General features: G+C 45.0%; 1 protein-coding gene across 1 annotated transcript in view; it reads left to right on the top strand.

Annotated features, from left to right (window-relative positions):
• Positions 1–24,639, top strand: part of LOC310957833 (cadherin-18-like) — a gene marked incomplete at both ends in the record, with an annotated part of 80,917 nt that overhangs the window by 12,238 nt on the left and 44,040 nt on the right. Inside the window, 2 exons of the mRNA XM_083928567.1 lie at positions 14,120–14,414; positions 20,456–20,575. Coding sequence (XP_083784693.1) covers positions 14,120–14,414; positions 20,456–20,575 — 415 coding nt within the window. The remainder of the gene's footprint in view (positions 1–14,119; positions 14,415–20,455; positions 20,576–24,639) is intronic.

Raw genomic sequence — 24,639 nt, 5'->3', positions numbered from 1 at the left:
AACAAATCAACTGTGTGAAGACAGTTCAGGTGATTGAGTAAGTCCAGTCAGGTGTGTTCTTGCTTGGTTGGAGTGAAAACCTGCAGCCACACGGCCCTTTACTGGATCACTTTGACACCCCTGGGTTAAAAAGTTAATTGAAAGCCCTGGTCTGTTCACACCCAGCATTAGAACGTAGTGATGGGAATAAGGGCTCTTTGATGGGAGCAATGTTCAAAAGACTGGCTCATCTTTCTTTTTTAAAATATTTCTTTAAGAGACAGACTTACTACTAAACTGTGGACATCGATCTGTCGTTGTGCGCAGACACCTGCCTGTCACAAATGTTGGGGAAAAGTTTCAATACACAGTAAGTGAGTTACTTTGGTGTGTTTTGAGTGTACAGGCGGTCAGCTTCTGCTGTCACTGTCACAGCCACAGGAGGAGGGGGAAGTGCCACAGAGTGCTGGAGCGATCATTCACAAAAATACAACACAATAAAACAATAACATAATCCTAACTAATCACATTCAGGCAGAAAAAAATTGAGTCAATAAAACATTCAACAGTAAAACAGTAAAACTTGAATTGAATACAAATGCAAGAGACTAGCTGAGACCTCCATACTAAGCTGCATGTTATACAGGCTGATGGATTAGGGAATTCAAGAGTTCTTGTATCTGCTTGTTCTGATTTTATTTTGTAGCAGTCTTTTTTTTAAGGTGTCTGGTTGAAGCTGGGGCGACACGGTGGTGTGGTGGTTAGTACTGTCGCCTCACAGCGAGAGGGTTTCAGATTCACATCCCGGCTGGGGCCCTTCTGTGTGGAGTTTGCATGTTGTCCCCGTGTCTGCGTGGGTTTTCTCCGGGTTCTCCGGTTTCCTCCCACAGTCCAAAGACGTGCAGGTGTTCGGTTCATTGATGACTCTAAATCACCCGTAGGTGTGAATGGTTGTCTGTCTCTGTTCGTCTCTATGTGTCCTGTGATAGACTGGCGTCCTGTCCAGGGTGGACCCCGCCTCACGCCCGATGTCAGCTGGGATCGGCTCCAGCCCCCCACGACCCCGGGATAAGCGGTTGAAGATGAATGAATGAATGATAACACCTGCTGTCAAGAACAAAATGGAAGCCTCATGCCCGATGTCAGCTGTATGCAAATAAGCACGTAGTTAAGACACGGCTAATACAGCAGACGTTACAGTTGGTGTATTTTACAGACCTAAAAATTGAGGATATTCTCTTCGGGCATTATTGTCCCCGGGGACGGCCAGACAGGTTTCAGATCTGTGCAGAGCGCTTGGCTGTTGGCTCTGTTTGTCCCCTAAAACGATAAGCAGGGGGCCAGGGTTGTTTTTCTCACTTACATAGGCTGCTGTTGGGAATAGAATAAACTGACGTTAAAACTGTGGCATCTGTTACACAACCTTCTTTCATGTAAAGCAGATGCCACAGTTTGTTTCCCTGATGCTCCTGGTGAACTGTAATACCCAGGATGTGCTCACAGAGTCAGTTTTCAGCGAAGCACAGGGCAGCAGATCTGCAATCGTCAGCAATCGCTCTGTTGAGGAGCCTCAGTTCTTCCATCTTATTTTCCAGACAGCAGACATTGGCCAGATGGATTGAGGGGAGCGCAGTTTGAAATCCCCACTGGCTTAGTTCAAGGAGCGCTCCAGCTTGTTCCCCGTGTCTGCATCTAGATCCCATAGAGAGCTACGCGTCCTCCAACTAAAACTTAGAGTACAAGTTTCCAAGTAGATGAGAAAGGGTTCGTTATTTAAATTTAGAATCAATGCAGCAGAACCAGAAATATTGTGCTTTTTCACAAGCATTATCCACAATGCAACTCAGCGTCAAGGGTTCAGTCTGATACAGTATACGGGTGTGTTACGCCAGTAGCAGCTAATGAAACCTTGCTACGTGGTCTCATGGGAGGGCGTATAAATAGCACGCCACTTTTCATGACTTTCATGACTTTTCGCGTGCATGTCTACGAATATTTAGCTTTTCGCGTGTCATTTAACGCCCGTAGTTCCCCAGGGTTAGGGTTAGGGTCAGGGTTAGGGGTTAGGGTCAGGGTCAGGGTTAGGGTCAGGGTTAGGGGTTAGGGTTAGGGGTTAGGGCATTTCACGCCCGTTATTTCAGCCATCCTTCACATGAAATATTGATTTAAAAACAACCCTCTGACAGAAAGCTCCACCACTTCGTATTTCTCCGCAAGGTGGCGGTGTATATGTAAAGTTTCAGTATTCTTGAAATTACAGAGTGTGAACGCCCATCCTCTCTCTGATGGCTGAGAGGGTCATCCCTTTGGCCTTCATCTGGACAACCTGCTATCTCAGGGTTTCAGTCACCTTAGAGCAGCTCGCCATCTTGCAAAGTCCCCAGGAGAGCTGCAGATAAATAGGGTGTGTCCAACAATTAAGTAAATAGTCACCAGGTGCAGATTAACACCAATAACTAGGAGGGTTCTGAAAGTGCTTTTTTACAACATAAAGGTTTTTGTTGAAGTGCCTTGGTTATTTAAAAAAAAACATTCGAGTACAGCGTCGGTAGAGGCAGCGATATTTTATCAAATTATGAACAGTAAAAAATAACAGTCTTTAGAATAAATCAAGAATAATACTTTGTTCTCTAATTTTGATCTCCGCTGCATGTAGGCCACAGCGTTTGCTGCAGCACATAATACAACTCACAGCTGAGCAGAGTCAAAGTATCAATTAGTATCCATGGTGACAGCACGTCCCTCTGATTCCCACAGTTTACCTGTTCATTTATAGGGACACTCGTGCAGAGTGAAGTATTATAGAGAGGGATCTATTGAGGGAATGGCCTTTGTTTGAACATATTTGTTTTACGTTCAATCCATTAAAAAACCTGGAAAACTGCCAGGAACTCTGAGGGCGCACTCACACTGTCCTTCCGCACCGCGCCCCGTGCTTTAGGGTCCTTGTCCCCCCCTCCAGGCCCGTTTGTACTCACACTACCTGGGCCTCGCGCAAATGCTTCTTGCTGCCTATACGTCATCACGTCGTAACACGTCACACGCATTGATGACGTCATGGCGATGCGTGGCTTTGTTTCCAAATCTTTCCGTAGACTTCAGAGTTTTTGTGCGTCTTGTCGACTATTTTTGAATCTTTTCATCGACCAAATCTGCAGTAAACACTCCACCTCCACATCACACCAACGTGAACCTTTCACCACCATTGTTGTTGTTGTTAAATGTCTGTGCATGGTCCGTCCTTCTATTTTCTATGTCCGAACAGGCGCACATAAATGACGTCAGAACCGTCATAGGCCTCGTGCACGTGCTCGTACACGTGCTGAGCTGGCCGTAGTTATGCGCAGAGCGGTTGCACTCACACTGGTCAAATGACTAGGCTTGACCCGAAAAACCTGTTTTGGCCCGGTGCGGAAGGACAGTGTGAGTGCGCCTTTAGAGGAACATTCACATTATGTGTTAATGTGTGTGTGTATTCACTGTTAAATTCATACACAAAGTGACGCATCACCATGACGTCATCAATGCGTGTGACGTGTTACGGCGTGATGACGTATAGGCAGCAAGAAGCATTTGCGCGAGGCCTAGGTAGTGTGAGTACAAACGGGCCAGGGGCGCGGGGGGAGAGGGAGGGGGGACAAGTACCCTAAAGCCCGGGGCGCGGTGCGGAAGGACAGTGTGAGTGCGCCCTCAGTCAATACTGGGCTATGCTAAGCCTGGAAACGACTATATTTTTTGCGTGTGTTGTTTGTAGACGAGATCTGGAGTGCTGATGTTAATTGCATGAATCATGTTAAAGTACCTTAACCATGATCTGTCTGCTACAGCCACTGCTGCTGAACTGCTGATAGAGGTGGTCATCTGGTCAAACACTAACTTTGTATCCTGATTCATTTACATATCTCCATCTATATGTTGAGCAAATATTCTTCTTCCTCTCTTTCATCAGTTTAATAATGGTTTGATTGTGGTTGTGTGTGTTTCCCCATGGCAAACATGAGTCAGGATCTATCCTCAGCACATTAGGCTGTCAGAGAATAAAACAACTTACATCCAGCACTGAATGCAACACACCTTCCTCTCCCTCTTCCTCTCTGCAATGCTCTAAATCACTTTGAGTGTCAGTGTGGATTTATGATGCCACTCAATTATGTGCCTCTCTGGGTATTTTCCTTTGTGTTGGTGTTTTCTGTGTGTCAGTTGTTTTTTCTGTCAGTTGGTGTTTTTCAGTCCCTGAGGGGTTACCTTCACCTGACTCGTCAGCTGGTTCATTACACAGAACCATCTGAGAAGCTGTCACTGGGAACTCTTTAGGAAAAGGGCAGACCCTTTCAAAACTCACTTGGCAGGTGGTTGGATGAACCATCCGTCTATAAAACTCTTGCCAAAGTCAGTTTGGAGAAGAGGGAAAACATATTTTTCACTAAGAAAAGCCTTCAATGCCAAAATTTAGCTCTGATAAAACTGATGCAATTGCAGAGGACTGTGTTGTTGTCACTGCCTGCTCCCCCCTCGCCCTATTAGCTCCTCACAGGACACTGATTGGCTGGATCACCATCCCTAATCTATTTATGACACAAACTTTTCTTCGTCGTTTAGCAGGGGACCCCAAACTTCCCTTTCCCGGGCCACATTAACCAGCTCTAACTGGGGGATCCTGAGGCGTTCCCAGGCCAGTGTGGAGATCTAATCTCTCCACCTGGTCCTGGGTCTTCCCCGAGGCCTCCTCCCAGCTGGACGTGCCTGGAACACCTCCCTAGGGAGGCGCCCAGGGTTCATCCTTACCAGATGATCCTGAACCACCTCAACTGGCTCCTTTCAACGCAAAGGAGCAGCGGCTCTACTCCGAGTTCCTCACGGATGCTGAACTTCTCCCCCTCTCTCTAAGGGAGACTCCAGCCCCCCAGCTTTCATGACCACAGGTGAGGGTAGAAACCAGGACTGAGCGGTAGATCCAGAGCTTTGCCTTCCTCAGCTCTCTTTTCATCACAACGGTGCGGTAGAGTGACTGCAGCTCCGCCCCCGCTGCTCCGATTCTCCGGCCAAACTCACGCTCCATCGTCCCCTCACTCGTGAACATGATCCCGGGGTCCTTGAACTCCTTCACTTGGGGTCAGGACTCATTCCCTACCTGGAGTAAGCAATCCACCGGTTTCCTGCTGAGAGCCATGGCCTCAGATTTAGAGGTGCTGATCCCTATCCCGGCCATTTCACACTCGGCTGCGAACCAATCCAGTGAGTGCTGAAGGTCACTGACCGAACATGCCATCAGGACCACGTCATCTGCAAAAAGCAGAGACCAGATCCTCAGCCCACCGAACTGCAACCCCTCCTGTCCTAATATACACGATAGATTATAACATGAAATGACACACGACAATAATGAAGGGGCATGGTAAAAGCTACGATATGGAAATGCAATTTCTAATCATACCTTTATGGAAAGTAAAGTTTAATATCAAATAACCAGTGGTCACCAGTTCTGCTCATTAAAGTACCAACAACGTCATCTCACCAAACCCAGCTTTGAAGGGGGATCCAAGAGGAAGGAGGTGCATTTCAGTACTTTCTGCGGCAGCTTTGAGTTAGGTGGATGAAAGAGTCAGTTGGTCTGTTCTTGCGAGCTCTTGGTAAAAACTGGATTTTGATATAAACTTCAAAAGAGTCACTTGCGCTGTTGACAAGACTAAAAAGGGAGAAGTCTGAGGAAATCATCCGAGGAGATATTCTAGAAATCTGCAGAGACAGCTTGGGTCTGCTATCGTTAAGTCCAAAGGTGGGGCCTGGATATTGAGATGCATTCATTTCCCCGCCTAAAGTGGGGAAACTCCCTCTTTCCTTTGTCTCAGAAGACAAGAGATCAGTTTTATATAAATATACAAATCAGGCCAAGTGTATGCATTTAACAGTGAATACACACACACCATCGAGACACATATATCGTGTGTGCGTGCGTGCGTGCGTGTTTGTTTTTGTAAATTCCACTTTGGCTTGACTCACGACTCGTGCGTGTGTGTGTGTGTGTGCGCGTGTGCGTGTGTGTGTGTGTGTGTTGGAGAGATCAGTTAACTACATGCACCCTGTTCAGGGAATACACTTGCTGCCAAGAATTAAAAAGAGCTGCAGTGAGTGTGTACAAACTGTCTGTTTGTGTGTGCTTGATATCTTGCCAGGCGAGCGTGTGTGTGTGTGTGTGTGTGTGTGTGTGTATAGGCATGTTCTCAGACGTGTTCCTGTTTGTCTTCAAGTTTCTTACTGAGCGCTGCTGCCAAACATGGCTATCCAGGCTGGTGATGGCTGATATATCTGTTTGATGTATTCATTCATTTAGCTTTTCACACTCACGGAAATACATATTCACGTCTGGGATCTCTCTCTCTCTCTCTCGCTCTCTCTCTCTCTCTCTCTCTGAAATGCAGCGGCGTGTTTCTGATGTGTAATACTGATAATCACTGATACATGTCGTGATAAGACCATCCAGTAACCTGGCATTTCTACTTGCTTGCGTTGTATCTTATCATCGGTGACACGAACATCAATTTGCAGGTCGTTCAGAGAGGGAAGGATCTCTGGAGTTTTTATATTTTTTGTGAGGGAATAAAAATGGATTTGTGAACCTGGACAGGGCTACAGCTCCACCAAGAATAACTATAGTCTGATTGTAGCCCCGCCAGGAAAAGATCTGACATTTGACGGACAACATCCTTTTCTCTTATTCAGCTTCTGTTTCCCACGTTCTCCAATTCATCCGATCCAATAAAACTCCCTTTTGTTAGTGCGACTTTTTTACAGGACGCACAGGAATCACCGCAGAGGTCACGCTTCTCACACAAGACGTAGAATCTTTGGCATGATTTCATAAATCAGACCCAGGAAGGAGCTGGCTGAAACGCGTCAAAAGCCTTTTTAAAGACAAAGACCTACCAACGACTAACGATTATGAAATGTATTACAATTGTTGCCAACAGACACAACTAAATATTATCATGAAGGGGCGGACATATTACAGTTTCAATGCATCTTGCTCAACGTCTGGCAGGTGCTGAACATTAAGCAGCTAAAGAGCCCGGCCATGTCCGTAATGGACTTACATCCGTCAGGCCTGCAGGAGCACAACTCTGCTCTGAGTCTGCTGATGTCTAAATAAATTATTGTAAGATATAATATGGCACATATTTTTGTGTGGTTGACAGCTTGTTGTGGGGTTATATTGCCCACCAGTGGCCAAACATCAATTCATCTAGCTTTAAATTACTTTAACTGTACTCAGAGTACAGCATAAAGCCAGTAAATATGCAGTAGGTAGGTGTATTTGTACTTATCCTAAGTAGCTATCCAGCTGGGAGTGGAGCATCCATCATCCTGCAGTACACGCACACACGCACGCACACACACACACGCACACACACACACACACACACACGTGTCTTTAGAAGTATTTTTCTTCCTGTTTGTTGATATCTATTCAACATCTTGGGTGCTGCACTTCTGGTTATTTTTGCACTCAGTGGGGAACGTTTCTCATTGCACGAGTTCCCGCCCGGCTCGTATTACTGACGCAGAAGTTCTCTGATGACTCTGCGGTTGTCGGCCTCATCAGCGATGGGGATGATGGGGAACTAAACCTGTGCCAGCTGAACCACCGCCAGATCATTTTGGGGAAGACTAAGGAGCTGGTGGTGGACTTCTGCATGTGTCAACATCCTCCACCCACACCAGTGAACATCCAGGGGGTGGACATTGAGACTGTGGACTCATGCAGGTACCTGGGTCATAAACAATAAGCTGGCCAGAGCAGACTATCTGCTGAAGGGACTCAGGTCCTCAGGAGTGCCCCCTCACCTTCTATGACTCTGTGGAGGCATCAGCCGTCTGTTCGTTGTGTGTTGTGCTGGAGCAGCAGCATCACGGAGGCTGCTGACAGGAAGAGACTGAACAAACTCATTTAAAAAAAGCCAGCACCGTTCTGTGGTGCTCTCTCCACCCGGTGGAGGTGGTAGGTGACAGGAAGGTGATGGTGGAGCCAGCATCCATGTGTTCATGAGACACTGACATCACTGAGCAGCTCCGTCAGTGACAGACTGAGACACCTGCAGTGTGTGAAGGAGAGGTACCGCAGTTCTTTCCTTCCTGAAGCTGTCAGACTCAACAAGCAGCACTGCTCGCTCACACACACACACACACACACACACACACACTGTTGACTAGTGTGTTTATTCAATTCAATTCAATTTTATTTACAGTGCCAATACAAAACAAAAGTTATCTCAGGACACTTTACATATGAAGTGGCTATAGACCACACAGATCCCATTCACAGATTCCCCACCAGCTGTTCAGCAGTTACTTTAAGAGGCCTCATAAATAGGGAGGATTTCAAAACCAAAGCAGGGGGTCTGGTTTCCCACCAGAGAAATGTGAGTTTCAGTGACTTTTAGCATTCTGGTCACTTCTAAATAAGAAAAAGCCTGAGCCGGCTTCACTTCCTGAGGAGGCTCAGGTCCTTCGGGTCATTTTCACCTTTTATTGTGGTTGATGTTCCATAAATAGCCTCCACATCCGTCCGTGTCAATACTGGCTTATGACTCTGAACGTCCCCGGTCTGATAAACGACTTTGTCAACACATGTTGGGGGCGCGTTGTTAGGAGGTGATAGTGCTGGTGGTACATTTTCTATATTGTTAACCAGAGCAATTAGGGCGCACTAACACTGTCCTTCCGCACTGGGCCAAAACAGGTTTTTCGGGTCAAGCCTAGTGCGTTTGACCTGTGTGAGTGCAACCGCTCCGCGCATAACTGCGGCCAGCTGGCCGTCCACGGCCCGTCTGAGAGAGGTGGGCTTTTGTAGAGCGCATTTGCACATGTACGAGCATGAGCGTGCGCACGTGTACAAGCACGAGCACGTTGCCTACGACGGTTCTGACGTCATTTATGTGCGCCTGTTCGGACATAGAAAATAGAAGGAGGGACTATGCGCGGACATTTAACAGCAACAACAATGGCGGTGAAAGGTTCACGTTGGTGTGATGCGGAGGTGGAGTGTTTACTGCAGATTTGGTCAATGAAAAGATTCAAAAACAGTCGAAATTCATCACTTCATTGATTAATTAAAGATTTATATTTTGATTTCTTCAGACTTCACCTTCAGGGGCACCATGGTGATTTTATAGTAGTGGGAAAGGATTATAGAATAAATCTTACCTGTAAATATCTTGGATTTTTATTAAGAAATGAATTTCTTTATTTTGTATCTCTTCTGATAACTCAGTGATCATGGCTCTTTGCATCAGACAGGATAAGGGATTGCAGAAAACAACTTGGGTTTTGTCATTTTATCTTCTATATCTATTCAATAACACAATTCAATTTTATTTACAGTGCCAAATCACAACAAAAGTTATCCCAGGACACTTTACAGAGTAGGTAAAGACCACACTCTATGACTTATTCATAATTTACATAGACCCAACAATTCCCCCATTGAGCACAGTGGTGTTGAAAACCTTCCCTATAACAGACAGGAATGACAGACAGACCCAGCTCTGTGGAGGACGCACATCTGTCTGCACCGGTTGAGGAGGAAGAAAAGAAAAGAGAAATCAGATGGCTAGAGAAAATCAGCAATAACAATAGGAATTAAAACAGTTAATAAGCACAGTTGTTCCTATGCTGTTGACTGGTAAATACTGGGTTCATTAGCTGGTAGAGCAGTTGGCTTGTTGCTCTGACTCCTGTCTGTTCTGCACACGGATGCTCGTGGGCTTTAGTTAGCCTGCCACACCTCCCTCTATGTATGATGTTCTAGGAAGCAAAGTGAAGTGAGAGCATCTGAGACGAGCACTTGAAGCCCTGTGAGAGTCGCATTGGAGGGCGTGCAGTGGTCAGAGGTGTGAAGCCTGGATAAAGGTGGTGGCAGGTGCACAGCCTGTCTGGTAGCATGAATGTCAAAGGTGGGTGTGTGTGAAAAAGATCCACTGTCAAAGCGACTGGGAGGTGGTCATTAAGAGCCACAGTCTCGAGTGCAGGACACTGAGCGTCACTGGCTTGTGGAATGGCTACGGGCAGTGGTCAAGAAATTTGTGTCCAGAGCTTTAAGCGCTTGAAGTCAAGCAATGCTTCCAATCGCAGAGCCATACAAATGGACTTGTACTTATATATCGCCTTTCTAGCCTACTGACTACTCGTCGCATTCACCCGTTCACAAAGACGTTCACACTGATGTCAGTGGACATCTACATACCATCTAATCTAACCATTCACACCACATTCACACACCCATGCACGGCACAGGGGGCATTTCGGTGTTTAGTGTTTTGCCCAAGGACACTTTGAAAATGCGGACTGGAGGAGCCGACATCGAACCACCCTTCTCTCGTGTGGATGATGACAAGCTCTACCTCTGAGCCATAGGTTTCTATAGCAATACAAACCCAAAATGTAATTTATTAATTTCATTGCGATAATTATGATGAAAGATTGCCAAAAAAACGCAATCAAGAGGCCAATTTGTACAAAAAGTCTTAATTGCTGCTTTGTCAAGTCTGTCCGCAAGACAGCAAGCAAACGACTTTTGAAATGCTTGTTTTTTTAATCAAGTTTGGATCAGTCAGTGCTGTGCGACGCAGGGAAATATCAAGTGTGCTGAGAGTGAAGCAGTGAGGAGACCATCCACACCACAGCCAGGTGACGAAACAGGAAGCTTTAGGCAGCTCTTTGTCAAATGTCCGCTGTGTTTGACACAGTAAGAAAGGTTCTTCGTCCCAAATGCTCTGTTATATATTTTCTCTTTTAGGACGATGTTTTTACACAGAGAAATATTTGAAATACTTGATATTGATGATATGATATTTTTGCCATATGGCCCACCTGTGCAGCCACAGGGCCATGGATAGGGGCCAAGTCCAGTTCTGAGGACCGCACTGCTCGAGGCCAAAGACGGAGAAAACCTGGAACTCCACACAGAAAAGCCTCTCTACACTACAATTCTTGTTGACACAATGATGCACTAATGCTCTATAAACTGAATAAAGTCTATCAATTCAGGGTCATTATGTCTCTGCTCTCATGTTTAGTGATGGAGAATAGTGTAGCATGTCCTTTCAATCCCCTCAGAACCTGTTTAAATGAAAAAATGTGGCCTCCTGCAGCCTACGTGCTTTCTGATTCTTACTTCACACCGTCACATGCTTTTGTCCTTCTAGCTGGAGAGACACGCACAGGGGGAAACACTTTAGCCTCAAAATGTCAGTCGCAGCTCCCTCTTCACCAGCTGCTGCTCTGTAGCTGCATTTGTATCCTCCTCCCCTTCTTTTCCTTGTCTTCTCCTGTCTCCTCTTCTTGTTTTAAATGTTTTATTTTGTGCCAGGGAGATGGATGTTCTTTGTCTTTACACTGCAGCTTTGTTCCAGCTCATACTGGCAGTGTTTTTTCTCTCTGTGCAGCACATTCGCGGTGCGTTGTCACATTCTGTTTCATTTTATGGCGCCGACTGTCAAGATTTGCCTCCTTTGACTCATTGTTCTCTCCAACAATGTTTGGGGAAAGCACGGTGTGAGGAGGCATGCGGATTTGAAGCAGATTCTCCTCGTGGCCTGGATAATATTCAAATCATCAAATAACTCCACTCCAACTCCCAATCGCAATCGAGTGATTGTTGTTGAGCTAGAAGCGTCACAGTCGGAGAGAGATGTGGGCGACCTGATCAGATACCCCCAGAAGATTTAAGGGTCCCAGTGGAAAAGAACAAACAAGTCATTTTTGCCATTCATGCTGGAGTTTTATCCACTCATTGAATGCATGGACACAGTGGAAAAACACAACATTTATTATGACCTTATCTACAGTACGCAACTTTTAAGCACCATTACTGTGTTGACATAAAAACTTTTCTCCAACTTGACAGGATAGATGACAAGAGTGGTGTGTAGTGATTAAGCCACGGCCTGCATTACTTAGAGAATTAGCTAAGTTTGGTGAAAGGGTTCCTGGTTTGAATCCCTGCTGGGGCCCTTCTGTGTGGAGTTTGCATGTTCTCCCCGTGTCTGCGTGGGTTTTCTCCGGGTTCTCCGGCTTCCTCCCACAGTCCAAAGACGTGCACATGCAATTGATGACTCTAAATGCCCGTAGGTGTGAATGTGAGTGTGAATGGTTGTCTGTCTCTATGTGCCCTGGTGTCCTGTCCTGTATGCTGGCGCCCGATGTCATCTGGTATCGGCTCCAGCCCTGATAGGAACAAGCGGTTGAAGATGGACTTCTTGCATCCATCACAAAGGCTGTGATGATCACACCATTACCCATAGAAATAGAACTGGACAGAAAGATGAGCTGTGGTCATTTGACGAATACACAACAAAATGGTGATTGTTGTTAGTTTGGGGTTGTAAAGTGTGTTGTAGCTCGCCGGTAAGACAACGGCCCAACGCAGCTCAGGAGACATTCTCCGGAGTGGCAGGTGGTGAGGAGGAGGAGCTGAAATCCTGGTGTAAAATCATCCCAGGGCAAGTTGGGTCATCACATAAGCACATGCTGTGAAAACAGCCTGTTTAACATGGGGGTCAATGAGAATTTTCTCTATTATGAAACCTGCCCCTAGTGGACACTCAGAGAACTGCAGTTTTTGACACTTCCTGATTGGATCAACCAGAAGTTTGTTTGATGCTTGGCAACAGTACAAATGGGAATGTCCATCTATGGTCTGGACCTTGTCCATGTTGGGATCAGAACAATGAGACCTGAACAAATCACCAAAGTGTTTGCTCTTTTAAATGTAGATGAAGACAACAAATAAAAATGTATGCTGTTAACCTGGTCCATTTCATTTACTGAAGCCCAGAGCACACACACACAGTCTGACGTACTATGATACCAAACTTTACCATGATACTAAAATACTATGTATCACTGTGTCTCACTATGCTGCTCAGACATGACAGAAAGCAGAACGTGGGCACAGTAAATAGAGTCTCCTGCAGCAAGACGCGGCAGTATCCAGATGACAATCAATGCAGAGCATGCAAACACAACAAGGGAGCACTTAGAATAAAGTTATGAAAAACAGGATAGGCTGATTTGGGGAATCCATAAAGCAAGGATGATGATGACAGTGTGGGCCCAATATGCTGCAGTTAAGGTTTCCAGACCCTATAGAAAGCATCTATTTTGGGGTGAAGCATTGCAGTCCATAACGATGTTGTGCCATGACTTCTTTTTTGTTGGAGCAACCTTCTTGATCCAGACGAGTAGAATATTCTTTCTAGCAGCAAAAGTTAGTATATGGAAAAGTCTCCTGTGCTTACTGTCAGTGATGTGATCATCCGGGAGACCAAGTATCAGGCGCATAGGGTCAATCCGTATTGAGACACGCAAGCTAGCAGTTAGTTCATTCGCAATACTAGACCAGTACATTTGTAACTTCCCACAAGTGATCACCAGTCTCAGCAAAGCAGGGAATTATTAGCGTCCATTTTGTTCTTGACAGCAGGTTATCATTCATTTATTCATCTTCAACCGCTTATCCCAGGGTCGGGGTCGCGGGGGGCTGGAGCCGATCCCAGCTGACATCAGGCGTGAGGCGGGGTCCACCCTGGACAGGACGCCAGTCTATCACAGGACACATAGAGACGAACAGAGACAGACAACCATTCACACCTACGGGTGATTTTAGAGTAACACGTGCACGTCTTTGGACTGTGGGAGGAAGCCGGAGAACCCGGAGAAAACCCACGCAGACACGGGGAGAGGCAGGTGTTATATGTTTGGGAAATACAATTCTGAACTGTATGGATTTGGTGCAATTACACACAGAGATGTTCATGGCCTGAGACCAGACTTCCCGCCAGTCAGCATCATCTCTGGCAATACCAAGATATTCTCCCTTCACCTTTAATTTGCTCTGTGGCACATCGAGCTCAGGAATACGGCATGTTCTGGAACATCTTCTGTCACGCTCTCCTTTTTCTGTATAATGTGACACTAACTTTAACTTCTCCTTCCCTCATTGGATAGCTGCTCCTCTCTTTGCCTGTTCCTCACCATTAACTGACCACTCATCCTGACACTTGGCTATTACTCTGTATCACGTACATGTCAGACACTTTGCTGCTCCCTCCCTTACTCATTTTTCTCGTTCTTACATCCCCAGCTGCACTCCAATTCTGACAAGGGTGATGATTCTGTGAGCTACATCCTGTCTGGTGAGGGCGCAGGGTCTGTCTTCCTCATTGACGAGACAACGGGTGACATCCACGCAGCAAAGAGCCTGGACCGTGAGGGCAAGTCCCAGTATGTCCTACATGCAAGGGCCATCGACCGGCAGACAAACCGCTCCCTGGAGGCAGAGTCAGAGTTCATCATCAAGGTCCAGGATGTCAATGACAATGCTCCAACATTTCCTGATGGACCGTTCTCAGCAACTGTGCCTGAGATGTCTGATGTTGGTAAGCCAGGAGTCTATCACACCCTTTTTCTAAAAGACACTGACAGAAAAGAACAGAGGGGGACACACAGGGGTCATAACATTAATAATGGTTAAGTTTTAGGGCGCACTCACACTGTCCTTCCGCACCGGGCCAAAACAGGTTTTTCGGCTAAAGCCTAGTGCGTTTACCAGTGTGAGTGCAACCGCTCCGCGCATAACTGCGGCCAGCTGGCCGTCCACGGCCCATCTGAGAGAGGTGGGCTTTTGTAAAGCGCGTTTGCACATGTACGAGCACGAGCGTGCGCACGTGTACGAGCACGAGCGTGCGCACGTGTACGAGCACGAGCGTGCGCACGTGTACAAACACTAGGCCTACGACGGTTCTGACGTAATTTATGTGCGCCTGTTCGGACATAGAAAAAAGAAGGAGGGACCATGCGCGGACATTTAACAACAACAACAACAACAACAGCAATGGCGGCGAAAGGTTCACGTTGGTGTGATGCGGAGGTGGAGTGTTTACTGCAGATTTGGTCGATGAAAAGCGACGCATCGCGATGACGTCAATCAATGCGTGTGACGTGTTGCGTGGATGACGAGGGAGGGGGGACAAGTACCCTAAAGCCCGGGGCGCGGTGCGGAAGGACAGTGTGAGTGCCGCCTTAGGATGAATATGAATAATGAGCAGAACACCGCCATCTAGTGTCTCAAGATCGTAGTCGCAACAACAAAAAATAATTCCAGCAGTCGGGTTGCCAGGTTTGTTGCCGATTGTGTCAGAGATCAGCCTGCTCCATGTCAGTGATGAATCAAACAGGGTAACCACTAATTGGGACTAATCAATTAATTTGACAACAGTATTTAACGTTAGCTAGTCTTTGTGTGGTGTGTAAACGTTTAGCTAGCTCTCAACTCAACATGATTCTTGTTTCTGTAGCAACAACAGGCAACCCTGGCAACGCCCAACGCTATTGTCTGCTACAATGGAAACAGAACGTGACAGAGAGTCATTGTCAAACCAGTCAAAAAATGTTTAAATATTAATTCAGACTAAATATATGTTTTTATGGAAGAGCAATACTTTCATTCTGTACCCCCTTTTTTCCAAACAAACCTCTGATTGGTTGTGGGTCTGGATGAGTTGGACGTATTGTCAGTGATTCTGTTACTGTATTAAATATAGCTGACATAGTGTTTTCAGAAACATGTTTCGAGCTATAAATGCTTAATTGCAATACGTTAGCAGAATGAGATTGCCAGATGCCGCACCAATCAAATCACCGGCAGAACCAGGAAGTAGGTAGGTCTCGTCAGCAAGTCCTGCTTAGCATAGATACACAGATACACAGATACTGGAGGAGGCCGTAACGGATCAGCACTGTCTTGCTTCAGACACTGATCAGAGTTTCCCTCGGAGTCTACTCCTTGGCTCTCATTAGTTGCCAGTCTGGTGCAGTGGATGACAGATGACATTAGTAGCAGACAGAGAGGTTGAGCAACATGCATTTTCCACAGGGCATCTGTCTCATCGTGCTGTCAGCATATAGTGACATTTTCAGCAAAATGAAAAAACAAAAACATCGCCTATTTTCATAGAAATGTGCCCCGAATCCAAAAATGCTGTAAATGCTAAACGTCTACAAAAGTGAGAACACAAAAATAAAGAAAATACTCTACATATACTCTGCACTGTACTATAAAAAGTTAAAACTGCATACACAAAAGTGAAAACACAAACTTTTAGAGAAATGTGCTTCAAACTGAAAATGCCAAACCTCATGGAAAAGACGTGAGGATGGTGATAGACCAGTTCCTCGGGCAGATTCAGGCCATTTTGAGATAATTGGCTTTGGCTGGTGTCTGCGCTCGCAAGGCTTATTAACAAAAATGTCTGCAGACAGCCTCGTCAGAGTGGCCTCTTTATAGGCGTCACTCTGCAGACGTCATGGTGGCAAGTCCTCAACCAGCTAAACTAGCTACCAACCCCTACTGCCAACGAGTTAATCAGACGTGTCATCTGGGATGATTGTGGGGTGGTAACTGAAGTTGATTAGGCGCCGTCACCACGGAGTCACAACCTACAACTAGATACAGACGAAATAGAAATAATGCAGATAATAACGTTAAATAAATGTTCATTTAAGTTCAGTGTCTCTTATAAAATTCAACACTATATATCCGCCTTGCTCTCTAAATATCACCAGCCATTATAAAACTATTGACATGCATTGACCCTTATACAAACACATATGAAAACATAACTAAAGTCAATGACAACAAAGACACTTGACAGACTGGGGCTAATCTCACTCTCTCTCTCCCTCTCTCTGAGTCCCTTTCATCGCTCTCATGACCCCCTCCCACTCTGCTCTTCATCACCTCACATCTCTCATTCATTTCTGAACCTCTCTCGTTCGATTGTTGCTCTCCTGTGTTTCACGTTTAACACTTTAACTCTGTTTAACCTGCAGTGTTCAAGGGAAAGTCAGCAACAGTATAAAACGACATGTGAACAAACAGATCACTGCTGTGATTGTGAGGCTAGTTGTCAGGATTAGCATGCTAACTCCGTCATCTCCACCTGGACTGCACACTGTGGTGACAATAGCCGCACTTGCACCATGACTTGCAGTACAGTTTGCTCGCTATGACACATACACTAGATGCTAATCTGGAGCAGTGGGAGGATTAGGGCTGTGAGGGCCGGTGTTTTACAGTTTATGGGCATGGTACTGTGTAGAATATCAGTTTAAATCATTGATCATAAATGCTGCCAGCACTTCACTCCTGGAGCTGGTGTAGTCTCCGCTAGAGACACGGAAGTGCCTGCACTCGACTCGCCGAGTCTGTTTTGTTTTTCCAAACTTTATTTCATATCATAGCCGGTGTAGTCTCTGCTAGAGACACGGGACTCCCTCTCCCGCTAATGTGGCTAACTCTGTAAATGTCACCCAGATGGACATATGTCCCTCCCTCCAACGTCACATCAATGCCCTTTTTTGGTAAGAGGAACAGGCCCTGGCGGAGAGGCTACGTCCATTTTTTTATACAGTCTATGGGCCGACGATATATTTCTCCCTTTTCCCAGATGCTCTGAATAAGTTGCTAACGTGGTCGCTAGTCACTTTTTATGAATAAGTGTCTCTTCTTCTCCGTTGTTGGTGTATTTCTGTGGCAGTTACAGCACAACACCCAGGACTGGCATGTGTCCTACTGCGTTTTGAGTCAGTTTCACTGGATTAATGTGGACGCAGATATTTCTTGAGTCGAGGCCGTGTGGACAGAAAACTATAAAGAACGATATAGAAAAAATAGTTTACTATGGCGTGGACGTACCCTAACTGTCCCGACATAAGGGCTTTACAGCTAAAGAGGCAAGGGGCAAAACTTCCATAGAGAGGGAAGTTGAGACGGTGTCAGGTCAAAAGCCTACCTATCACAGGAGCATCGATGGCGTTGACCACGTCTTGTATAGTAGTAAATGTAGCTGTCAACATAAATCTAGTGAAGTAAAAATACAACAGTTCACTAAAAATAGACCTAGTAGTACAGTAAAATGGAAATGCTGAAGTACACTACAACTACCTCAAGGGATTCTCGTGTGTCAGTATCAAACGCTGATGGTCCTTTCAGACCAAACGTGGCGACGGCTACACTGCGCCCTGAAACCAATTATTCCCAATGACTTGTACTGCAACACGATGGTTTTGCTGCACCAAGCAAACTAAAACCCAGTGATAAGAACATTGTTTGTACTCAAAGAAGATGTATTGGTTAGTGAAGGGTTGTAAACACTCCAGAAAGCTTAGTTTAACATGAAGTGAACATTTGGCATCGTCTTGCCATGAGAACAAAAACAGGGCAGGTCTTTGATGATAAACGAGATGGATAAAAGCTTTGGCATCTCCTGTCTGCACCTACATGGTCAGGCTAATGGGCTGTGGCACTTTACAACAGCATGACTGACCACGCACACACACACACACACACTGGGTTTTACTGCAGCTCATAGTGCTCATTCATGGGGGAGTTTCGAGTGTCACATTTACATAGAAACTCCTACTGTTGAAGAAAAGCGATCGTGGCTTGGTTTGCCTTTCAGATCCCAATCCGAGGCCAGTGTATCAGCAGTGACATTGACATTATGGTTAGTTTTTGGGCTGCCTCGGGATCTAATGTGTTTGGGATAATGTTTTTCTGAGCATAGAATGAGATGTTAGCAGGACCGGATGGGGATAATGATTCAGCAGTCCAGGCCTCACACATCACGTACACCTGTACAATCGATTGCAGTTCAAAATAACAGCTCTACCAGAAATCCTACAACGTACTATACAACATTTATAATGTTCAGTTTTTGTTGACATTGTTTTAAATGTGAAATAAATAGGGATGACACCCTCAGTTCCCTCAGACACAAGAGACGAGATATTAACACGATTTTAAACTCTAGGTATTTTCTTTACAGCGCGGTAGATTTTAGCGGAGTGCTGTGTGTCCTCGCCTACTGCGGTCACGCCAGCTACGCTTCTGAAAGGCTTAGTCGCGCCATCTTGACTTTAAAATCGTGTGCCTGTCTACATCGCCTCGTACACTAAAGCTTTCCGTACACCTGTCCTTACTTCGTTGTTGTTTTACTACATTATTTTTTATGATCAAAACATATTGATTAAACAAAGTTATTGCATCAAAACCTACCATCCATTCAAAATCAAAATAATTTCTGCATAGAAAAGAAAATTAAACTTCTTCTTATCCAGATTATTGTTCTACATGATCACAACCACCTCTGTGGTCCTTTATTATATAGGACAGACATGAAATGGGGTGAAGAAGAGGGGGGGAGACATGCAGCAAAGGCCTGCAGGTCGGAGTCGAACCCACGGCTGCGAACCCTACGGCAACCCCGTGACCGCAGGCTTTGACTGGTGCTTGTGTTTGCCGCAGCTTAGCCTACGTTACTCAAGCCTGTGTATACCGCACCCTCGGCTCAGGAGCTTCAGTCACGGCAGAGGCCGTCTGTCTCCCACCTCGTCACATACGGAGTATTCGAGCTTGTCATGTTATGATGAACAACAGAGGTGGAAACCAAATGCACGACTCGACTCAGGTGATTCAGTTCAAGGTGATATTTATTGTGACCCGGTGAAAGTACCACGGTGAAGGCAAAGCTCAGAAAATAAACATGTCGGTAAAGGATATTTGTCGTTTGTGTAACACAAATTTACGGATAAAAGGCACAATAATTTTAGGTGCCCGGTCCATATTCCAACATTAGGATCCAAGAGAAAAAAAGGGAGCCGCTAACAGAGTTAGGTCTACCGCTGTCTTAAATTGTGTCTCGATCAGGTCGCTGGCATCGCACTTAAACTCCCCTCAAAAGCAACACTGATTGGATGTTCACTTGGCAAACAGCTCCAAATTTTCTCCATCGCACGTTACCAGACTGATCGGCGAGTAAAGTACAATGGAGCATGCAAGATCAGGATGGTCTTACGAGGCTTACCTGTTAAAGTTGGATAAGGCGTGTCCAAACATTTGATTACTGGTACTTTAGATCTCATGTTTATCTTCTTAAATCACCTGAAAACTACAGCAGACTGCTAAAACACACAGACCTCCTGTGAAACAGCCATGTCCAGACGCATTAGCTGTGATGTACAAGTAATGTCCAGGTGTGTACATAACACATTAGGCAGGTTTACACCGCCTGCAGGCATCATCATCACTTCATCCATGGACTTGAATATTAAGCAGCCATGTGGAACACGCAGTCTCTTCACAATATGATTCCATCAGACCATATATCTAAACTGTTTAACCCAGGTCAGCACCTTTGCACAGTCCTATAATGTTTTACGGACATTTGTAGTTCACGAATAAGATAAAACATGTAGTTTATGCTGCATTTTGCTGAACTTTACCTATTTTACTTTACTTTATTTCCTAGAATTTGTCAGTAGTCCTGAACACTCCCTCTGTCCCTTTGTGATGGCCAATGCTTTGGGCTGCTCACTATCTGAGCACTTATTTGTTGTTATTTGTTCACTCTTTGTGCAGGAACGTCAGTTTTGCAAGTGACAGCCTCTGATGCAGATGATCCGACCTACGGGAACAGTGCCAAGATAGTTTACAGCATCCTGGAGGGACAGCCCTACTTCTCTGTTGACCCCAAGACAGGTAGGAGCTGCTTCTGGGTTCACTTTAATGAGAGTAAAAACAATTACAGCAAACAATAAAACTCAACATGCAATAATCAATAAAATCACGACAAAGCAAAAAAATATTCACACTAAAAACCATCACAAATGCATCTACATGTAGCTTGTATTGGACTATACTCGCCTAGTGATATTGTCATGTAAATATGTGTGTCGTCTGCGTAGCTATGGTAAAATGTATGGTTGTTTTTATGATCTGATGCAGTGTAAGCATGTAGATAAACAGAAGAGGCCCAAGAATGGAGCCTTGGGGAACTCCACATGTAATGTTTGCCCGCCCAGATGTGTAATTACTTCAAGTAGGACTCAAACCATTTCAACTCTGTGCCAGCTAGTCCCACCCAGTTTTCCAGACTGTCCAGTAGTATGTTGTGATCATCTTTGTTGAATACAGCACTGTGATCATTGTTTGTGGTTAAGTGGATGTCATTGAAGACCTTAACAAGAGCCGTCATGGTGCTGTGGTGTGGTCTGAATCCTGACTGGAAAACATCGAACCAGCCAATGATTTTACTGAGAAATGGGAGGTTTGATATTGGTCTATAATTGTTCACTAGTGTAGAGTCTAAATTGTTCTTTATCAAGAGAGGCGTAATAACAGCAGTTTTCAGGGCCTTCATTGCAGGCCCTGGCGGAGAGCAGTTCAGGGGCTACTGACACAGGAGGGTTCGTTAACCTGTCGACCGTAAAAAAACAAGGCACGTGCATTATAATTGTTTTTGGCAACGATGTCAGAGCAGAAGGATTGTCTTGCATCTCTCAGTTTCAAGTTGTACATTTGAAGTCTTTCTTTATAGACGTCATAGTGAACCTGGAGATTTGTTTTTTGGCAAACACCCCAAAACAAGTTAACTGCTATTTGAATGCACCCTGTGCCATCGACATGCATGTCAAACCTCTATCCTGTTGCTAGCACAACGACCTGTCAATCACAAGGTAACCAGGCTCTTAAGTATCCCCTGCTTTCTGGTCTATTTGACTCTAAATGGGACCATAATTGACTAAAGGAACATCATGCAGCATTGAAGAAGACTTAACACTAGTGGTTGAGACCATAAACTCTTTAGGAAAATGTTTACTGAGGAAATAATTCAAGTAAGAAGTCAGCTCATTTTCTCATTGACTTTTATACAATCACACTAGTTCTTAGAGCCAGTGAAGTCGCCCCCTGCTGGGGTTAAAGGGGATGCAGGTTTAAGGCACTTCACTTTTTAGGCCTGGAAGATTCAAGATTCAAGAAGCTTTATTTATTTATCCCGAGGGAAATGATTGTGCAACAGTTTCAATACAAAGATGGGAAAAGATCAGAGTAACAATAAGCATAAAAACATAATCAAATCAAAATAGAGCTAACATCAAATAAAGTGTGACAGAGAGCAACAGACATTGTGGTTAACATGTACGCAGCGTGCAGTTTAGCAGCAGATTGAAATAAAATAAGTACAAACTAAATAAGTGAGAAGGAGCGATAAGTGAAAACATTGTTAAAAATGATCATCTCTATTACCGGTACATACGGTATATACGGTATATTATGGCTGGGAAACTGCCAGGCTGCTTCAAAGCAACAAAAAGAAACATGATTACACCGGAAGAGAAAAATGTCTTCCATTAAGTCATTACAAATCGTCATCATCCCGTACAATCAAAGATGCTGCAGGGCTACTTCCTTCCTCTCTACCTGAAAACTCCAATCCTCCTGCCACCAGTGGCAGCACTGACTGTTTTTAAGATTTCAGTGACTTTGTATTTTTAACATTCTTCCCGTTATGAATTCATGAATGGATCAGTGACTTAGATAGCCAGCCAGCACCGTGACATGTAGTTTACAAAGTCCTGGATTGGGGTGAGTTATGACTTATCTTTGGACTTAGTTATGACTTATCTTTGGACCATGAATGGAGCGTGGACTGGTGGCTGGAGAGGTGCCAGTTCATCTCCTGGGCACTGCCGAGGTGCTGTTGAGCAAGGCACCGAACCCCCAATTGCTCGGGGCGCCGGTCACTGGCAGCCCCCTCACTCTGACATCTCTCCTTAATTGCATGTATAGGTCCTGTTTGTGCATGTGTGTGTATTTCTGGCCTGAGTGTGTAACATGATTAATAATAAGAGTGAAAAAATTCAATTTCCCCGTTGCGGGATAAATAAAGTAATTCTTCTTCTTCTTCTTCTTCTTCTTCTTCTTATAATCAGAAGTAAATGTCAGTGTTGTTTTATTCCTTACTCACATTTCATAATTAACTGGATTTGCCTGTGAAATACTTAGTGCTCTACCCTAATGCATCAGGGGATTACTCTCCACTATTACTCACCTCAAATTGAATTATATGCTGTAGAGTTTCACAGGATACACTGCAGCTGTTAATCCACACACAGTGGAGATACGAAGAGAAGGAAACATTGCTCATATTTTAATTAAAGATAAAAATGATATATTTTCTTACTCTCAATGCTCTTAGACACAGCAGTGAGCTAAGTGCATGGTAAATCACATTACTGCTGCTGCAGTTGTCATGTCAGAGCAGACAGACTTCAGAAGAGAGACTGTATGAGAAAAGCTCTTGTCCCTGTACCTCAGTCCTTTGGATACTGTTGTTGGCCATTTGCTGGGATCATTCAAAAGATCCTCACCCTGCTCGGATGCTAAAATATGCTGTTTCCTATGGAGCAATGTTGCTGCCTAAGTTGGCAATCTCCTGACTTGCTCTTGGACTTGACGGAGGATTTGAAGGCAGGCTAGCGTCTGCTCTTGTGGTGCTGCTGCTAGCCCCCACTGTTTCTCGTTCTGGAGAGATGCCAGTGGTTGGTTTGGCAATCTCCAGTCATGGTGATAGACTAGCACCTGCTGTCTTCTGTGGATCAGCGTCTGTGGTAGTTGTGGTAATGCTAGCAGGACTAGACGTCTCTTGTTTTGGTCAGAAGACAAGAAAGGTGCTGTACAAGTCCATTTACCATTTAATGTTATGACTGTAGTAACAACTGTGCTTCTGTGGTCTCCTCCCTGGGGATCCCTAAAATAAACAAATACCCACATTTGCAGCTATTTAAGTTATTATCTACAGCTGTTAGGAGCTAATACTCATTCTAGTCCCATTCTATAATTAGTTTATTTTCAGTGAAACAACAATAAAACATTTATTTTCATTATTTCTGCCAGTAGCAGAATCCACCCGTCCCTGAGCTTTAAGTACACGACAGAAGGCAGAACCTGCGTAAACAAGAACTGTGAAGATTACATCTGATTGTTGTTGTTGTGAATTCATCACTGCAGCTTTGTGCTTGAGTGTCTTATCTTTATTTAACCAGTCATCCGCAGGAGTACGTGAAATACAGCAGCAGTCAAAACAATGCACCCAGAAGTACAAGGTTTATAGATTCAGCTCTGTCTTCGTGGGCCTAGGAGGGAAACGCATACAGGGAATTTTAGCTTTTAGCTTTGCTGTTTGTGTTGTTAGCTGCATGTTTATATGTAAGTACACTGGGCCACCTCCAGCTGTATTTAAGAAATCGTCTTCTTAAAACCAACTCACGCAGTTTGCAAAATACTCTGACATTCACCAATGTTTTTTTTTATTATTATTCTAAGGGCGCACTCACACTGTCCTTCCGCACCGCGCCAAAACAGGTTTTTCGTGTCAAGCCTAGTGCATTTGACCAGTGTGAGTGCACCCGCTCCGCGCATAACTGCGGTCAGCTGGCCGTCCACGGCCCGTCTGAGAGAGGTGGGCTTTTGTAGAGCGCGTTTGCACATGTACGAGCACGAGGCCTACCACGGTTCTGACGTAATTTATGTGCGCCTGTTCGGAAATAGAAAATAGAAGGAGGGACCATGCGCGGACATTTAACGTTCATTGATTACTCTAAGAATTGCCCGTAGGTGTGAATGGTTGTCTCTGTTCGTCTCTATGTGCCCTGCGATAGACTGGCGTCCTGTCCAGGACGGACCCCGCCTCACGCCCGATGTCAGACCCGACCCCGGGATAAGCGGTTGAAGATGAATGAATGAATGATTGAATGAACAAT

This window comes from Echiichthys vipera (genome assembly GCF_963691815.1).
Source record: "Echiichthys vipera genome assembly, chromosome: 15".
Taxonomy (NCBI): Eukaryota; Metazoa; Chordata; class Actinopteri; order Perciformes; family Trachinidae; genus Echiichthys; species Echiichthys vipera.
Note: the sequence above shows the minus strand (reverse complement) of the source record. Positions and strands in the feature narration are given on the sequence as shown.